The following is a 17,434-nucleotide window of genomic DNA, read 5'->3' as shown; positions in this document are numbered from 1 at the left end:
TTTGGTGCCCTGGCTAATGCCTGTTTTCTTCACACCATATTTCCTCTGCAGAAATTGGTTCCACGCCCTGAGGACTCCTGAAGAGTCCATCAGCACGGGGAGAGGTAGAGTACATTCAAGAGTACCCAGGAAGAATCCTTAAAGAACCAATAACCCAGACCGGCCAACCTAACTTCTAACCCTTAGGAGGTTAAAACACTTGTCTTTAGAGCATAACCCCCCCCCCACCACACACACACACACACACACACACACACACACACACACACACACACACACACACACACACACACGGGGTGGGGAGGGGGGATTCCTAGAACACACAGGACCCTGAGATGTACCTTAGGCTATCACAGACAGCTTCCCGCCCAACCCATGGCCTTCACTGAGAGCATAAGGGTGTCTGAAGACATAATGTTATTGTTTGAGTTTTAATATTGTAAGCAGTGTATCATTTTGTATTTAACAAAGCCAGCCCAGGGATGGTGAGATGGCTCCACTAGTAAAGGCGCTTGCTAGCATGCCTGACCTTTGGGAACCACAGAGTAAAAGGGGAGAACTGACTTCATGACGCCGTTGTTGGACTTACGTGTGCCATGGCTTGCTCCCCCACCACATGAATAAATAAACAGAGAAATAAATTAATGAGAAAGAAAATTGTTGAATCTTGTGACGGCTAATATTATCAATTATGATAGATCTAGAATCACCTAGCAGACACGCCTCCAGCCATGCCAGGGGATTACCTAAACAAGGTTAACGGTGGTGGGAAGACATTCTGAATGTGGGCAGTGCCATGCCGGCCGGGGCTGGGTTCCTAGACTTTGAATAAAAAGCAGAAACTAAGGGGAGGCCTTACCCTCTGGAGCAGCAGATGGGGGTGGGGGAGTGGGGGAAGCTGGAGGACAGCAGGAAGATGGAACTGGAATTGAAATGTAAAACATAAATTAAAAACAATTTAAAGGAGAAACTGGCTGAGTAGTAGCACTCTGCTTCCTGACTAGAGTCAATGTGGCCAGCTGCCCTTGGCGCCTGTTGCCATGACTTCCTCAGTGGGATGGACTATACCCAAGGGTACTATAAGCTGTCTCCCTTTGCTGGTGGTCACAGCATTAGTAGCACCATTTTGGCGATCAGGAGCCTGGGGCAGTGGATCTGGAGTTCTATGCCAGCCTGGGCTACCCAGTGAGAGCCTGCCAGCAGGCAGGTAGGCAGGTTTGGGGGGGGGGGATGATATTAAGGTAGCCAAGGAACAAACACAGGGGAAGCAGGGCCAGTCTTCCTCACCAGGTCAGCACAGCAATCTTGTTTGGGACTAAGCCTGGCAGCTAAGATTCCACGGTACTAAGAGGAGGTGGAGGTCCGCCTCCTCTGCCAGCTCACGCCATGGCTTCTGCTCTTTGGCTGCAGTTCAGAGAATCTACAATCCACCTGGTTACTGATGCCGCTTCTTGCTGTCATGTCTGTGGCTTCTCACCCAGGATGGAGGAGGTCAAAGCAAGAAACTACTACTAAAGCGGAACCAGAAGAAAGTTCTAGACCTGGTCTGCTACTAGTCTGCTAACTATAGCCAAGTTCTGGCCCTCTGAAGGTTTGTTTACTCAACTTGCCATCAGTATCTGACTTACTGGGTATGGTGTTAATTAAATAGTACTTTTTTAACATACAGATCTTGGCTGAGTCAACAGAAGGTATATTCTTCTATAGTGCTAACATCTAACTCTGAATGGAGGAAATACAGTTACATAGAATGCCTGGGAAACTACTCAGTACTCCCCCCACCCACTGGAAGTCCCTCAGGAGACCCTGACACTTCTACTTGAAGGAAGTGAGAATTCAATGCCGCTCTCAAAGCATGATCTGCAGAGCACTATTCTTGCTGCGGAGGCTCTTAACTGTGCCAGGGCTTCCTGGGATAACACCCTCAGGGACAGGACACACTCATCATTCCAGTCCAGGAGCCACAACAAGTTCCCAGCTCATCATTTGCTCCTAGCAGCAGCTCGTCATTTTTAAGTGTGAGTGTGTGTGTGTGTGTGTGTGTGTGTGTGTGTGTGTGTGTGTGTGTGTGTGTGGTGACAGAGGGCGTGGTAAGCACAGAAACAGGCAGGGGCAGAGTAGTCCTAAAGTATGAGAGAAGGAGATTTCCCTCTGCCTGGAGGAGCAGGAGGGGAAGGCAGGCCTCAAGCAGAGTGAGAGCTACTGCTAGAAAAGTCTTTCTGGACCTGGGTGGTGATCCTTGTTCTGTAGCTGTTTACATTATAGCTACACTTTGCAGCCATGACGTAGGGGCAGCCTCATATCACCACAATGCAACTTTCTCTGGACACTACTCTCCCTGGCTGGCAGGCATGCAGGCACCTTCTCTCTGATGGTCTCTTCTCTGTTCATGAGTGTTCTGGTGCCCTCCTCTGCTCACAGGGACCCCAGTCATGTTGGACTGAGGCTCCATCCCCAGTACATTTTTTTTTTTTTTAATGTGCATTGTGTTTTGCCTACATGGTGTCTATGTGAGGGTGTCAGATCCTCTGGAACTGGAGTTACAGACAGTTGTGAGTTGCCATGTGGATGCTGTGAAATGAACCCTGGGTCCTCTGAGAGAGCAGTCAGTGCTCTTAGTTGCTGAGCCATCTCTTTAGCCTCTAACCTTATCTTCTTAAAGGCCCATATATCGCCAGTCCAACTGGGACTAGGGCACCAACTTGCTAATTTGAGGGAACACAATTTAGTTTATACTAATGCCAGAGGGTATCCAAGTCCTTTGTTAATCCTTAGACAGAAAGATAACTCTGAAGGTGATTGCCATGGTTACCCCTCTAGATGTCAGCCTAACAGCAGAACTCCTACTATTCTTCATTTCTTCCAGCTCCACATTACTCCAGATTCTCTACATTTTAACTAATAAAATCTAACAAGAAAAAATAGATGGAATTTTTCTTAGGAGGAAAAAAATCATGGATAAGTCTGGCTTAGTTAGAGGTAACTGCCTGGGAAGGCTAGTGAAAGTTGCCCTGAGAACACACTTCCTCGGCCATGACGGGTTCTCTCTTCCTTCTCTGTGGGCTTCCCAAGGCTGGCAAGCCTCCAGGATGTTCAGTCTTTTGTGAATGGGCCTGGCACCATCTCGGATGGTGCCAGTTTGAGTTTCACAGGGACAGGTCCACGACAGCCCTGTCCGTAAGCCAATAACCACAGTTAGAGGAATGAGTCTCTTTCAGCCTGGCCGGGTCTGAGTCATCAAGGTTAAAGGTTTAGGTTCCCAGGAGCCACTAAAGACAGAGGACACCAGATCCTTACCACCCAATTCCTCCTCTCCAGACCAGATGCTGGACAAACATAGCAGCTGTATAGAAATAGCAACACTATCCTAGCAGACAAATACATGAGGCAATAACTTGAGGGCATTTCTGTGAGTTCAAGTCCAGCCTGGTCTACATACATAGCAAGTTCCATGACAACCACATCCAGAGCGGCTTAGTAGAGAGACCCTGTCAGGGAAGGAAGGAAGGAAGGAAGGAAGGAAGGAAGGAAGGAAGGAAGGAAGGAAGCCTTATTTAAAAGTTTTCAGCTCTAACATGTCAGTCAGAAAACCTAAAGAGTTAGAAAGCAGAATTCACTGTCTTTCCACTCAACACCCTCTCCCCAAACAACCTCCTGCTAGGGCTCGAACCCAGGGCCTCATTAGGCCCTGTTAGGCAAGTGCTCTCCCACTAAATTGTTTCAAACTCGAACCGTCCTTCTGAGATCTGGAAGTCCTGTCCTAGCTACTATGACAATGTGAGCTTGGAAAATAAAACTTTTGAAAAGGATCTTGAGCTTTTCTGCTTACAAGGAGTTTTGGGGTATATAATCTAAATGATGCATACACCTCAGTATAAGAATAAGTGATTTAGCCCAAATTATATAAACTACAACTCTGAGCCCACATTCCAATGGGATATTTGATCTTATACACTTTGGACTCCTTCCATTAGGTTTTTTGACTTAAGCATCTCTTTCTCCTAAATATTCTTTTATGCTCCATGTCAAGATTCTCCTTTTACTACAGCGGTATTTGAGTGTAAGTTCCAAACTGTTAAGCAACGGGATTCCTTCTGAGGATCTACCCTCATAGATCTTAGAGCCTTCCTGATACTGTGTACTGCCTTTTTCCAGCAGGCTGGGATTTACAATTCCTTTCGTTGTGAACTCTTTCCCCAAGCCTCCAGGAAGACCCGGGTTACAGTAGCTGAAGCACAGCTCCCAGAATCAGGATGGTCCCATGTTCAAACAACAGCTGACTGATGTAGGACGAGAGGAGTCGTCTAACCAGGATAGGCCTCAGTTCTGTCATGAAACGGACATGCAGCAGCAGCTCCCTCACTCGGCTCTAAGGACAGAAGGGCGTGCATTGACATAAACAAAGGGGACAGCAGATTACAGACCACTGACAAGGTTCAGTAAGTGTGTGTGGTCCAAACAGTCAGCTAAATGTTATGCAAAATGAAGATAACTGTCATACCTAACAGACTGTCATTGTTCTATAAATTAGAATGGGAGATAGCGATGGAATAATTAAAAAAAACAGTGGTATTTTTTTTAAGTTAAAAGACAGATTCAAACTCTAGCACTGGCAGTAACCCAGTGAGTCTCTGAGATGTAATGTAAGCTCTCTGAACTTAGGTACCTGGAGGGTAAAATGGTCACAATGTACCCAACACTGGAATCCTGCTTTCTACTCATGGACTACTGTGAAAATAAGATACAATAACTAAGTGGAACATGGAAGGCACACCTGCACCGTGTTATCCTGTTGAATATGGAACAATCAGGAAGGAACTATGTTTAAATTCATAAAGACTTTCAGCTGAGAATGGTGTGCACACCTGTGATCCCAGCACCCAGGAGCCAAGGCAAGAGGACCAGGATTTCAAGGCTAGCCTTGGCTACATAGTGAGTTCAAGATCTGTCTGGGCTACTTGGAACCTGTCTCAAAAAGCCAAAATAAACAAATAAGAACTTTTAAAGGCCACAAGAATTCTTACAGCTCAAACATTTTGTCGATTCCTGGAATTGTAAAAACCCACCACATACTTCCTGCTTGTTACTTGGATAAATTCTGCTCAACTGCAACAGATCTTAATACTTTTGTCAAACCCCTCATAGACTCTCATGTTTAAAAATGAGACACCCGAATGGCAGCACTTGTCCCCTTTCCTGTCACTTTTTATTCTGCTCTGTGACAATGATTTGAATGTAGCAGGAAATGAAAGAAGGAATGGGAACACAGCAAGTACTGGGAATGGGAAGCCAAGACTCCCTGGCTCTGGTCAAGTGTGCTGTTCCCGTCTTCTGGTCACCCTCTGCCTATGTGAGAAACACTAGATGGTAGGTTATGGGTTAGGTCTCTTAAGAGTGATATGGAGAAATGCAGAAAAGAAGAGAAACACTCGGGGTACACAAGTTGGAAAAGCATCCGAGGAAGAGGCATGCGCAGCCCGGGCTTTAGAGGATGTCATTAATGGGAAAACAAGGGTTTAGACAGGGGCAAGGAGGCACGCACAGACCCTCAGCTACAGCAGGTTCCCTACCCCCAGCCTCTAAGGGGGGCTTGCCTATATAGCTCAGTAGCCCAGGCTGGCCTCAAGCTTATTACCCTGCTCAGCTTCCACAGTGCTGGGACTCTAAGTTTACACTAGCAAGCACTTTTCTAGACTTCTGCAAGCTGAGCTTCAAGAGAAAGGGCAGAAAGACCACAAAGAACTTTATCTGCAGCAAAGGAGAAGCTGAACCAGCAATGGACAGAGTTCTGCATCATATCTTAAGGACTGTCCCCAAAGCAGGAGGACCCATTCACCCCATTCTCACGTCTTTGAAGGAAGCTGCCTTTAACTTTTCAGTCACGGGTAAGGATGAGCTGACCCACACATTGTTCACACCAGGAATCTGATCCTCACAGATGTTCCCAGCCCAGAAACTCGGTGCAGGTGGCAAGAACTTAATCCATGGCACCCAGTGTGCCCACATTTATTTATTTTTTGTTTTGTTTTATTTATTTATTTTTGTTTTGTTTTCTTGTAAATTTTAGACTTTATTAGGCACAGAGGGTGAGTAGAGCAGAGTTACAAAATGGCTGTCAGGTTTCCTTCAAGCTGCAAAGAAGCCAGCATTTTTCCTGCCTTCACCCTTTAAGGCTGCATTCGAATGGCCCCATCAAGCCGGATGACTTCTCCATTCAGGAATGGGTTCTCAATTATGGTCTGTACCATATGAGCGTATTCAGCAGGGTCACCCAGTCGGCTGGGGAAGGGCACCTGGCTGGCCAAGAAGTTCCGTACTTTCTCTGGAAGGGTGGTAAGCAGTGGTGTGGCAAACAAACCTGGAGCAGTTGTCATCACACGGATGCCTATGGGAGCCAGATCCCGAGCAATAGGCAGTGCCATGCCCACTATTCCCCCTTTGGATGCAGAGTATGCAGCTTTGGTAAGCAGTGGGGTGGCAAACAAACCTGGAGAAGTTGTCATCACACGGATGCCTATGGGAGCCAGATCCCGAGCAATAGGCAGTGCCATGCCCACTATTCCCCCTTTGGATGCAGAGTATGCAGCTTGTCCAACCTGATTCTCAAAGGCAGCCACACTGGCAGTGTTAATAATAACTCCACGTTGGCCTCCCTGGTCTGGTTCATTCTGGACCATCTCACCAGCAACCAGGCAGATGACATTGAAAGTGCCTAAGAGATTCACATTGAGAACCCTCTGGAAGTCCTCCAAGGTATGGACCTGGTTCTTCTGTTGGTTGTATGTCTTAATTGCCACTGCAATACCTGCACAGTTGACAGCCACATCTATACGGCCAAACTTTTCTTTTGCTAGAGTCAAAGCTGCCTGAACATCCTTCTCTGAGGTCACATTGGCTGAGGTAAACATGCAGCTCTCCCCTAACTTCTTGGCTTGGGCCTCACCCCCTGAGTTAGGAAGGTCCAGAAGCACAGTTGTGGCCCTTTGTCCCACCAGTCTTTCGGCTGTAGCCAGGCCAAGGCCAGAGGATCCTTCAGTTATTACAGCAACCAAGCCCTTCATGCTCCAACACGCCGCAGCCATCTTGCACCAGTCTCGCCACCAGAAGCGTGTGCCCGCATTTGAAGACAAAGGTACTGAGTCCTTATCCCATGGTGCTGGGACTGTCCTGGGGTGTATGTGTCTGTAAATGTGTCCTCTCTCCAGGGAAAGGTATTCCACTGAATACGACACTGCTCTGTTCTTGAGATGGAGTCTTACTAAGTATCTATTGCTGGCTCAGAACTTGCTGTAGACCAGGCTGGCCTCAAACTTGCAGCAATCCTCCTGTCTCTTGAGGGGTGTGAGGAGTGGCCCATATTTAGATTGCAATCTTTCCCACTCACCCCACCCCTATTAAGAACCTGTACAAGGATTCTTTAGTTAAAGTCACTCTTTAAAGCTCTTCTATAGCTCCTGCTACGACCCACACACACCCTGTTAAAACCGTAACAATCCATTTTGTGGAACGTTCTCATCACTGAACACTCACTTTGGTTAACTCTCCCTTCAACGGAACCCACTGAAGACCCACATATCACTGTGTGGTGTAGTCCTAACAGGTCAACAGCAATGGACTTAATTCATCTCAGACAAGGGAGTCTATATACCAGTCAAGCACAGATCCCAGCTCTCTGCTGACTAATCACACCATGCTTATTTCACTTCGTTTGCCAACAGAATCATCTCCCAAGGACTGACATTAGCATTTTAAGTCTCAAAGTGGGTAGGCAGATAAGAGAAATGCTGTCTGGTCAATGTGTTGGCCGTTTCCCTCTCTCGAGTAAAATTCAAATCCAAGACAAGGGTCTGAAGAAATGCCCTGCTGCTTTCAGTAAATGTAGAAATATTAATGTATTAAATGTCTTCTAAATTGCAGGCACCTTGGTAGATGCTTTCCATGAGAAGTCTTATTTAAGCACAATAACTCTTGCAATAGGTAACAGCACCACTTAAAGGCAGGGAAATTAAAGCACAAAGAACTTATATCACTTTCTCGGTGGAAAGAGTACCCTCTGTAAGACAGACCTTGCCACACATCAAAATATGAGAAGTCTGTCCTTGGATTTTCTTGACCAAAGCCTGAAGGAGAATACACACGGCACACAACTCCTTTCTCTGCTCCTCACAGTAAGCTCCTACACTCCACAACAGTCCTCAGAATTCCCACCCACCAGTGCCACAACTCATGCCACTGGTCCAGGGGTTCACTTCAGGAGACACCTCCTCCTCAAGGACTGCCATTCTCCTCCAGCTCAGATTTCAAGGTGGAATTCTTACCCTTGGCTTCCTCATCCCAAGCTTTTGGCATGTGTTCAGAAGCTCTTGAGGACAGTAAGTTCTGGAAGACATGTTCATATTTGCCATGCTCAACTATGGCTTCCATTTGGTCACTTTTCAGGAAAAGACCCCCCCCCCCATCTTCCCACTTCCAAAAAGCTACTCCTAGAGTTTGTAGAGCCTGTGCAATGGGATGACATCTACACTCTCCAGAGTCACTGCCAAGGACGGCATGGCTCCACGGTGGTGGTCTAGAATGTGCTGGGACTCAGGTAATAGCACCTCATTTCTTCAGGTAATGGATTTTGTTCTGTCTCTTCAGTTTGTTTTTTACTATGCCTTAAGCAAAGGTTAAGAAATACCAGGGTTGTTTTAAGTATCACCTCAGCCAGCTAAGCACTGATTAAGCTCACAGATCCACAAACACAGAATGCAGGCATAGCAATGATTCATCGAGTCCTTCTACACATGACCCCAAAGCCTGTTTACATAAGACAGGTAGCAGGGTGAGAATGACTTCTCACAGTCACAACACGCTTCTCTTGGAAGCGCTGAAGTCAGTCTCTGGGTTGCAGACTCACAGCACTGCCTCTGGTTGAGCAGACTCAACATTAACTGTAGTGGGGAGGCAGGCTGGCATGCTCTGCTTTGCCATCCTGGAAGCTGATTTGTTTGTTTTGCTTGTGGCTTGTCAGACACTAACAAAACTGTGGCATCGGTGAAGATCATTTGTGTTTCTTGTTTCCAGTCCCTTTCCTCACTCTTAACTTCCCATTCTGTGCTGATTTCCTCCAACCAGGTGCTCTACTGTCTCCTCTAAAGACCCCACATGGTTGTGAAACTGAAGAGGCTCTAGACAATCAAAAGTGTAAGCCTCATAGGAACTGTGCCTTGATTCAAATCCAGCAGATATGTAATATCTCCAGAGGAATGCTGGCAACAAGTGTTGAGATAACCCCTTGACTTGAAGCACTCATGTTTATGTACAGCCAAGTCTAGAAAAGTCAATCATGGCATGATGACTCTGACCCAGTCACTGTGCAGAGATGGGGTAAAAAAATCAGTGCGCAGCAGGAAGAGTCAGTCACTCTACTCTAGAGGATCCTCTGTCCTGCACCTTCCTACAACAATGGAGTATGTGACAGGCACCATGACAGATCCTGGGATTCCAGAAGAGTCTTTGCAGGTTGTGTTAACTGCTAAGACACAGGCCGATTCACAAGATGTTACTACAGAATATGAAATTGACCAGACATCCCTCTAACTGCTGGGTGACTGCATGCAAATTACCTAACCTTTCTCATATCCTTCACCCATTTAACACATTTACTAGAACCTTTTACATACAAAACACTTGGAAACAGCAGTGGGTAACATCTAGAATGTATAGATGGTGTTATAGGCCAATAAAGCAAAGGAGAAAGGGGAGAGCCCACAACAGAGGTTTTTGAAAGAGACTCCAGGCAACACTTGAGTGCAGGCCTAGAGAGAAGATGGAGTGCAGGCAGCATCCTCAGGGAGGAGAGGGACAATGTAAACACCACAAGGCTGGTATGGTTGGTGTAGCTGGGATAGCAAAGGCCATAAGTGACGTTGGACATGAAATCTGGACACTATCAAGACAGGCTGACCAAAACATGCAAGGCATCATGGGAGTCTGGGCTCTCCCACTCAGCAAGGTTAGAGTACAAGATGACATGACTTGAATTTAAATTTCAAAAGAAAAAAATGGGTGAGGCTACAGGAACAAGGCAGGAAGCCTGAAAGGCAGGGCTGCAATGGAGATTCAAGGAAGACATGGGCAATCTAGACTAGCAATGGGAGTGGCTGGATGTAAGAAGTACGGTTTTTCTGCCCTGCCGCTGCCCGGTCTTGTCCGGCCGCCACACCGCCAGCCCCAAATAACACACAGAGACTCTGTATTTGATACTATGTTGTTGGCCCGGTTACTTGTTTCTTATCGGCTACCTCTGCCTTAATTATTAACCCATTTCTGCTGACTAGTATTCTCCGGGGCCGGTGGCATACTGTTTTCCCCCACCCCCCCCTCCTTCCCCCCCCCTCCCCCTTCCCCTTCCCCCCTTCCCCCCAGCCCCCCCTATCTTCCTTTCCTTTGGCCAACAGTGCTTTATTATTAACCGTTTTTCTTGTTTTCTTTGTTCTTCCCCTTCCCTTCCCTTTTTCCCCTTTTTTTCTTCCCTCTTCCCCCCAAGCTTTTTTTTTTCCGGCCTCTTCGCAAAGCAGGAAACGTTAAACTGTCTTCTTGTATTGGCAGTTTGTCAGTCACTTTCCTCTGTGTCCTGCAGACTGTCTGGCAGACTCTTCCATGAAGCAGGAACTCTATAGCAATGCCCATCTTGAATCAACAATCACTTTTCTATGGGTCCTGCATGTCCAGTTTATATAGCACAAAGTCCAACCACCCCCCCCCAAAGCAGTATTTTTTTCTTTTATGCCCCTCTTCCCTTTTGACGCAGGTGGTGTTACCAGGAGCAATTATGTCTCATTGTCAAGTAAAACCCTAAACCATTTTAAATGCCATATTCTGTAGGTCTTTGAAAGGTTTGAAGAATTCCTATCTATCTTAAATACATCTCTGTGTATCTTGAAAACCCTAACTAAACTCTAAGCTTTGACTATCATAGGTAATTATCTATAATCTGTACTACATTATACATTACATTTCTAAATGAGCTATACAAACAAGAGGAGAAATATACATATGACAAAATTGACCTTAAATTGTATCAATAAATGAAAATCCATTCCAAAACAAAGTAATCATATCAATACCATAATTCCCACTTCTGACACCAGATATTGCGGTAAATAAGGATCAGGATAAACAAATAGGCCGAATAGATGTTTATTCAGGGAGAAATAACTTACAACCTAGACAGATGAACACCAGGAAATTCAACCCGATCCTCTCCTGTCCGAGTCACGCCAGAAAGAGAGCGCCTTTCCTGGCCCCCTCCGACCTCCTTTCACAGGTCACTTCCGCCCATGGCTCCACCCCCCAATGGGCGTGGTCAGTGCCACAGAAGGAGACAAAGTGAATATCCCACTACAGCTGGGTACATTCTGAGGGAGAGTGACAGGATGAGATGGAAAAATAAGGAAAAGGGGTGGGCACTGGCTGGTCTGTGGACGACTCTAGAAAGAACAGGTTTGAGCAAGAGTAGAAGAGTTGTGAGCAGCGCTAAATGTGAATGAAGTACTTACCCTGCACTGATGTCAAGCAAGCAGAGACAAGGATGGGTCTGGGCTTTAGAGGTGGGGTCTGGGTCATACTCTCGCCTTCAGTGATAAGATCCTATATGGATTGAGGGTACCATGTAGAATGTGACTGGCAGCATCTGTGAGTTTCTTTCCCTTTCTTTTCCCTTCCCAGCCTGCTTCTCCCTGACCTTCACCTGAGATGTAATTCTTCAGCACTGTGCAGCCAACCACTGAAGTACTGGACCACTCACCACATGACAGCAATTCTGAAAGTGGGAGGGGCCAGGTTCTGGCCCTTGACATTTGCATGGGTGCTTACAAACTTCATGCCTTCTCTGACACTACTCATTTTAACCCATCAACATTCCAGTAAGAGGGCAGGGAAAAAATAAAAAACTATAACATTCACCAAGACCAGATCTCAATAAAAATTAATAAAGAAAAAGATGTCAGTTTTATGAAACAGAACCAAAACAGACTCAAAATAGTAACTTCCCAGGTGACTGATACGTTCCAACAGGGTTTTGGATCTTGGAATTGGCGTACAGCATCCCTTCTGAAAATAATCAGAATCATCAAGTACTAAGGGATCTGAAAAACAGGTTTATGAAACCTGGGGAAATTCTCCTGTGCCCAGGGCCCATCATTGAATGAACACTGGGATTATAGGTGTATGCTACCACACCTGGGTTTCCATGGGTTCTGAGGATTCAAACCCAGATCCTTGAGTATTCAGAAAGCACTTGACTGGTTAAGCTATTTCCTTAGGTCTCTAAATACTGTTTTGTTTTTGTAGGCAAAACCACTCCAGTATCATAGAAAGCAAAATTAAAAGGGCCAAACATAAATGACCCATGTTTACCATGACAGCAAGCTATACCAGTCTGCCTGGTGTTATAGTTCTGTGGTGGGCAAAATTTTATAACCACTAGGAAATGCCAGCCACCTCTCCAGCTCTTAGGCTCTTGTAACTCTAGGTGTAGGATGTAGGTGTAGGGTTCACGCAGCAGTAAATTCCCTGTGTGTTCCCGCACGTAGGGTGTTGGGCTGGTAAACTTCTTAGGGTTGTCAGGTCAGCAACCAGCTGTTTTACATACTCTTCTGGTCTAGCACAAAACACAGGACAGATCTCAGGAGAGCACCAAGTTAACCATGTGGCTTGCTTGCTCTTTATTCCTCACAGAATCCTGATTAATGAATTGTGGTGACTGCTTAGTACAGCCCTACTGTATGTCAAGCAGTGTTAAGTACCAAGGAAAGAACGTTTAAGAAACAGGATTCACCAAAGCTCTGAAGGGATGCACAGTGCAATAAGGAGAGACAGCATGCAAACATTTTGTATCAAAATTAGGTTCCTTTTGAGATGAATGTGGCTACTGTGCCCTCAGTGTCGGGGTGTGTATGGAGAAAGGTGCCCATACACGAGACCTGAAAGTACATGTAGACAATCTGATGGAGCTGTCCTAGGGTCCTCTTCTCCCTTTATCTTCATGTGGAAAGAACTAATATAATTTGTAGTTTATATTATCCTATCTCATGTTGACAGCAACAGAAAATTTTCTGGCAAGAATGGCCATCCCCATTTTCCAGATGAGAAGATTGACACTAAGAAAGTTCTAGACACTTGCTAGGCCCATGGAGGTAATATGTGGCAGCAGCCGGGTTATAAACCCCTGTTCATCAAGACCTCTACAGAAGAAGGGGCTGTGTGTCAGACTGGCCATAGTTGAGCCTCATAAACACACCTGGCTGATCTACTGACTTGTACAGCAGGTTATCTAAGGATTCAACCAAACTTACATTAAAGATGGGAAGCTGGGCATGGTAGCACAAGGCTACAATCCAAGAACTTGGGAGATGAGGCAGGAACATCAGAATTCAAGGTTATCTTGGCTACATAGCAAGTGTGAGGTCAACCTGGGCTCAACATGAGACCATGCCTCAAAAACAAACAAGGAGGAGGGAAGAAAGAAAGAGAAGAAGAAAGGGAAGGTATGGAAGAGTCTGCATCTACAGACCACGTACAGGCTGCTTTCTTGGCATTACTCTTTGCACATACAGCATAGCATTTTACACAACATTTACATGTATTTGGCACTGTAAGTAACCACGAGGTGATTTATAGAATTCAGGGGAATACACACACGTGACATGCACGAACTCCTCCATTTAGTGTAGTGTCCTGAGGGGAGTTCTGGACCCACCGAGCCATAGATGGCACGGAAGGGCTGAACTTGAGCCGCTTCTCTGCTCCCGATGCCTTCTCTGCAGATTCCCCCTCCCCTCCCCGCCATGAACTTCTCACCTCTGTGACAAATATGTCTGTTTTTCCTAACTCAATGGATCTAAAAGTCTGGTCCCTAAACTTGCAGTACCAAAATCACCTGGGAACTCATTATAAACGTTGATTCTCACTAGGTGGTGGCAGCAATTAATCCCCCAGCATTGGAGAGGCAGAGGCAAGCAGACCTCTGTGAGTTCAAGGCCAACCTGATCTACAGCATGAGTGCCAGGACAGTCAGGGCTGGTGCATCAAGAAACCCTGTCTCAAAACAAACAAACAAACAAACAAACACACACACAAGCTAAGCAAAACAAAACAAAAAAAAACCTGATTCTCAAATTCTATAAGAACTTTTTATTTAGAATGTCACAGAATTCCCAATAAGTCATTGGGATTCTGTGGGCTTCTAGAATCTTAAGAACCACCCTAAATTAAACTAAACTCCCACACTCCTCTCTAATCCCGAGGACGTCCTACCACCACCACCTGGCTCTCAGGTACACAAGCTCCTGGACTAGAATGTCATCTGTCTTTACAGTACCGAAGTAGCATGCAGCTGTATCTAGCAAGATTCTTTGTGGTCAAGTTGGGCAGAACCCTGAAGCAGGGAATAGCAGACTCCCATGTCTGGTGTCCTTTCCACAATTTCTCAGTTAATCGGAGCAGGTGCCTTTAACCTAACTCCCACCAGGTCTTTCTTGGCTTCTGGGCCAGAGTCTACTGCAGTGAAAACAGTTTTGCTGCTCTGTCTTCCTCCTTAACCCTGAATCACAATGGGACTCTAACCTCTGCTCAGGGGCATTAAAGGCTGACTCCATCCAGAGAAAATGCTAACAACAAAATCTAACTTCACCACAGTACAGCCATCTACGGTACTTTTCTATCGCTGTGACAAGACGCTATGACCAAGGCAACTTAAGAAGAAAAGGCTTATGGGGGCTTACAGTTTCAGAGGATGAAGCCATGACCATCATGGTGGGAAGCATGGCATCAGGCAAGCATGACAGCAGTTGAGAACTTACATCTTGGGACACAACAATGGGGGGGGGGAAGAGAGAGAGAGAGAGAGAGAGAGAGAGAGAGAGAATAGAACGGCATAAACTAAGAGAATGGCGTGGGCTTTTGAAACTTCAAACTCACCCTCAGTGGCACACCTCTTCCAACAGGCCACACCTCCTAATGCGGGATCAACTGGGGACTTCACATGCAAACATATGAACCTCTAGGGGCTGTTCTCATTCAAACCATCACGGCTTTCTACGATTTATAGAACTTGTGTAACTCTTACATTTTTTATTACATTTGTGTGTGTGTGTGTGTGTGTGTGTAGGTCAAAAGACAACTTGTAGAAATCGGTGTCAGTTCTCTCTTTCCACCAGGTGAGTCCCAGGGTTCAAACTCAGGTTCTCAGTCTTAGCTGCAATCACCTTTGCGTGCTGACTCATCTTATTAGACCAGAACCTAAGTGCCTCTCACAAATATGCAAGGCTAACCTTGAAACCAAGGCTGGAACCCAGGATTCCCAATTCCTTCCTTAAGTGTGCAGCTACTACACCACAGCAGACACTGAATAACAGTTCCCTAGTGGAGCTATTCTAAGCACCACGTATGGCCACCCTGAAAGGGCACAGGGTCTCATGTCATCAGGGCATGTTGTCACATGGAAAGGCTTTCCTTTCCACAAGTCCACTCCATTCAGAATAGTGCAGACACATGCTCTGAAACAAAGGATAACTTCCAGAACCGAAGCATCAGGTTCAGAGCAGAGGGCGGGGACACTCTTTGCAGCTTACTTTCCTATGTGGGACTCCACACAGAAACGGTCCTCCATCTACTCTCTTGGTTGGCTGGTTCTTCTCTCACAGGGTCAATGTCTATTACAGTAACATTTACAAGGAACAAAAAAAAAAAAAAAAAAAAAAAGGTCTGTCAGAGTAAAGCTGAGGTGCCCACAATCACCCTCTCTGCCAGTCAACGTGGTATTTATACCCAGTTCTAAGACACACAGGGATTCCACTGAAAGAAGGAGGCGCTGTCAGACACAGACATACATACACTTGTCCACAGAAATGGGCACAGAATGCTCTGACTGCCTCTGTTCTGCCTCCTTCATTCTCATTTCTTACACACTAGCTCTGCTGGCACATCCCTTCCTATATTCAGACCCAGGTATAGCTTCCCTGGGAAGAGATGGAGGCAGAAGGAAGAACTCACAAAGGATCTAATCTGGAACATTAATGATGACAACAGCGGTAGAGCCCCGGAAAGAAGCATCCTGCTAACAAACGCTGTCAAGGCATATCCCAGAAAGCAGCCTAGCTGCGGCTTTACTGACAGGAAACCAGAGCCAAATCCAACCCAGCCATGCAGATCCATTTGCAGAATTTTTCACCCTCGATGCTATAGCCCCCCCCCCCTTTTTTTTGTAAAGCAGCAGTAGACTGCATGAGTTTGACAAAGGAAGAAAACAAAAGATAGCGAAAGACTCATTCCGGACACAGTTGCTATTCTATATTCATAACTCTACACCAGCAAGAACAGCTTGCAGGATGCACAAGGTGGGGTCTTCTGTGAATTTACACAAGATCAAACCAATTATCCATGCTGCACTTCCATGCAGTAACATCTCTGACCCCCGCCACCTCCATAAACCCCACCAAATGCAGACAAGGACCCCTTTTTGTGTGTAGAACCAGCCAGAGCCTAAGCAGTCATTACACAGCAAAAACCTAGAGAGAACAAAAACCCAGCATCAGATTGAGAGAAAACCCAGAACATACCTGAATTCTTCAAATGCAAACATGACCTAGTCAGAGGCAATTTCCTTGGATTGTATGGCAGCCTTTTTGGTACCGAGGACAACCATTTAGTCAGTCAGATGGTGCAAAGTGCAGAAAAAAAGAGGCGAGGTTTCCACACCCCCCAATATTCTGAAGTAAAAGGCTCTCTGCAGACAGGGGCCTGCAGCCTCCAGCTCCGCCAGCTGCTGACAAGCGGCAGCTAACAGGGGAGGCAGCTAGAAAACCATGTGATCATTCCAGCAAGTCTGATTAATGCAGTGAATGCTTAGACTTCGGGCTGGAAGCTGGATTAGTCTAGAGAAATAAGTCAAACCCAGGATGCGCCTAGGATCCTGGGTAAATCATGTAACACACCCCACCTCCTAGAATTGTATAGAGTACGGTGGGGTGGGCTTTCTGCCACGAGAATGAGACCTGCTCTATTGTGATCTGCCTAATGACCTCATCTTCCCAAGGCTGTCGCTGCTACAAAGATCAGACATGACCCATGTTACAAATGAGCATCATGCAAGTGGTAGTCAGGCTACTTATCAAGGACAACCAGAGAGTGGAACAATTCCTCCAAATCAAGTGTTTGACCTACTGCCAAACTAGCACAAGGGCACATACAATCTGGTGCCACAAAGTTTACACTGATCATCATGCCATGGCTAAAATGACCCTGAAGGGCCACCGTAATTAGTGGTCTCCTTTGTTTGATTTTCATTTACTGGGTGCATGATGTTAGTTCCTTGAAGTACAAAAATTGCTGTAATACTTTCAGAATGGAAGAAAAAGGAAATGAGATGTCAGCCAAAAGAGAAATGTTT

The 17,434-nt window shown here is 46.0% G+C and overlaps 2 protein-coding genes across 3 annotated transcripts in view; both read right to left on the bottom strand.

Annotated features, from left to right (window-relative positions):
• Positions 1–17,434, bottom strand: part of Evl (Enah/Vasp-like) — a 135,127-nt gene that overhangs the window by 76,894 nt on the left and 40,799 nt on the right. Inside the window, exon 1 of one of the 2 annotated variants that reach the window (XM_051196583.1) lies at positions 16,605–16,884. The exons of the other annotated variant lie outside the window; for it this stretch is intronic. Coding sequence (XP_051052540.1) covers positions 16,605–16,627 — 23 coding nt within the window. The 5' untranslated portion in view covers positions 16,628–16,884. Of the gene's footprint in view, positions 1–16,604; positions 16,885–17,434 lie in introns of those variants that run through there. 2 annotated transcript variants of the gene reach the window in all.
• On the bottom strand, positions 6,058–7,099 carry LOC127231134 (3-hydroxyacyl-CoA dehydrogenase type-2-like). The gene is made up of 2 exons (XM_051196591.1): positions 6,488–7,099; positions 6,058–6,358 (listed from the first exon to the last, which is right to left on the bottom strand). The coding sequence occupies exons 1-2, from the start codon at positions 7,080–7,082 to the stop codon at positions 6,168–6,170; spliced, it is 786 nt and encodes a 261-aa protein (XP_051052548.1). The 5' UTR covers positions 7,083–7,099; the 3' UTR covers positions 6,058–6,167.

The sequence above is a fragment of the Phodopus roborovskii genome, unplaced genomic scaffold (assembly GCF_943737965.1).
Source record: "Phodopus roborovskii unplaced genomic scaffold, PHOROB, whole genome shotgun sequence".
NCBI lineage: Eukaryota > Metazoa > Chordata > Mammalia > Rodentia > Cricetidae > Phodopus > Phodopus roborovskii.
The sequence above is the reverse complement of the archived record's forward strand: the minus strand, read 5'-3'. Positions and strand labels throughout refer to the sequence as shown.

Bases quoted from the DNA above. Each gene is read 5' to 3' on its own strand.
- LOC127231134 (XM_051196591.1), bottom strand. From the start codon at position 7,082: ATGGCTGCGGCGTGTTGGAGCATGAAGGGCTTGGTTGCTGTAATAACT. The intron at 6,359-6,487 runs GTTTGTTTGCCA...CAACTGCTCCAG, and splicing joins TGTGATGACAACTTCTCCAG to GTTTGTTTGCCACACCACTG.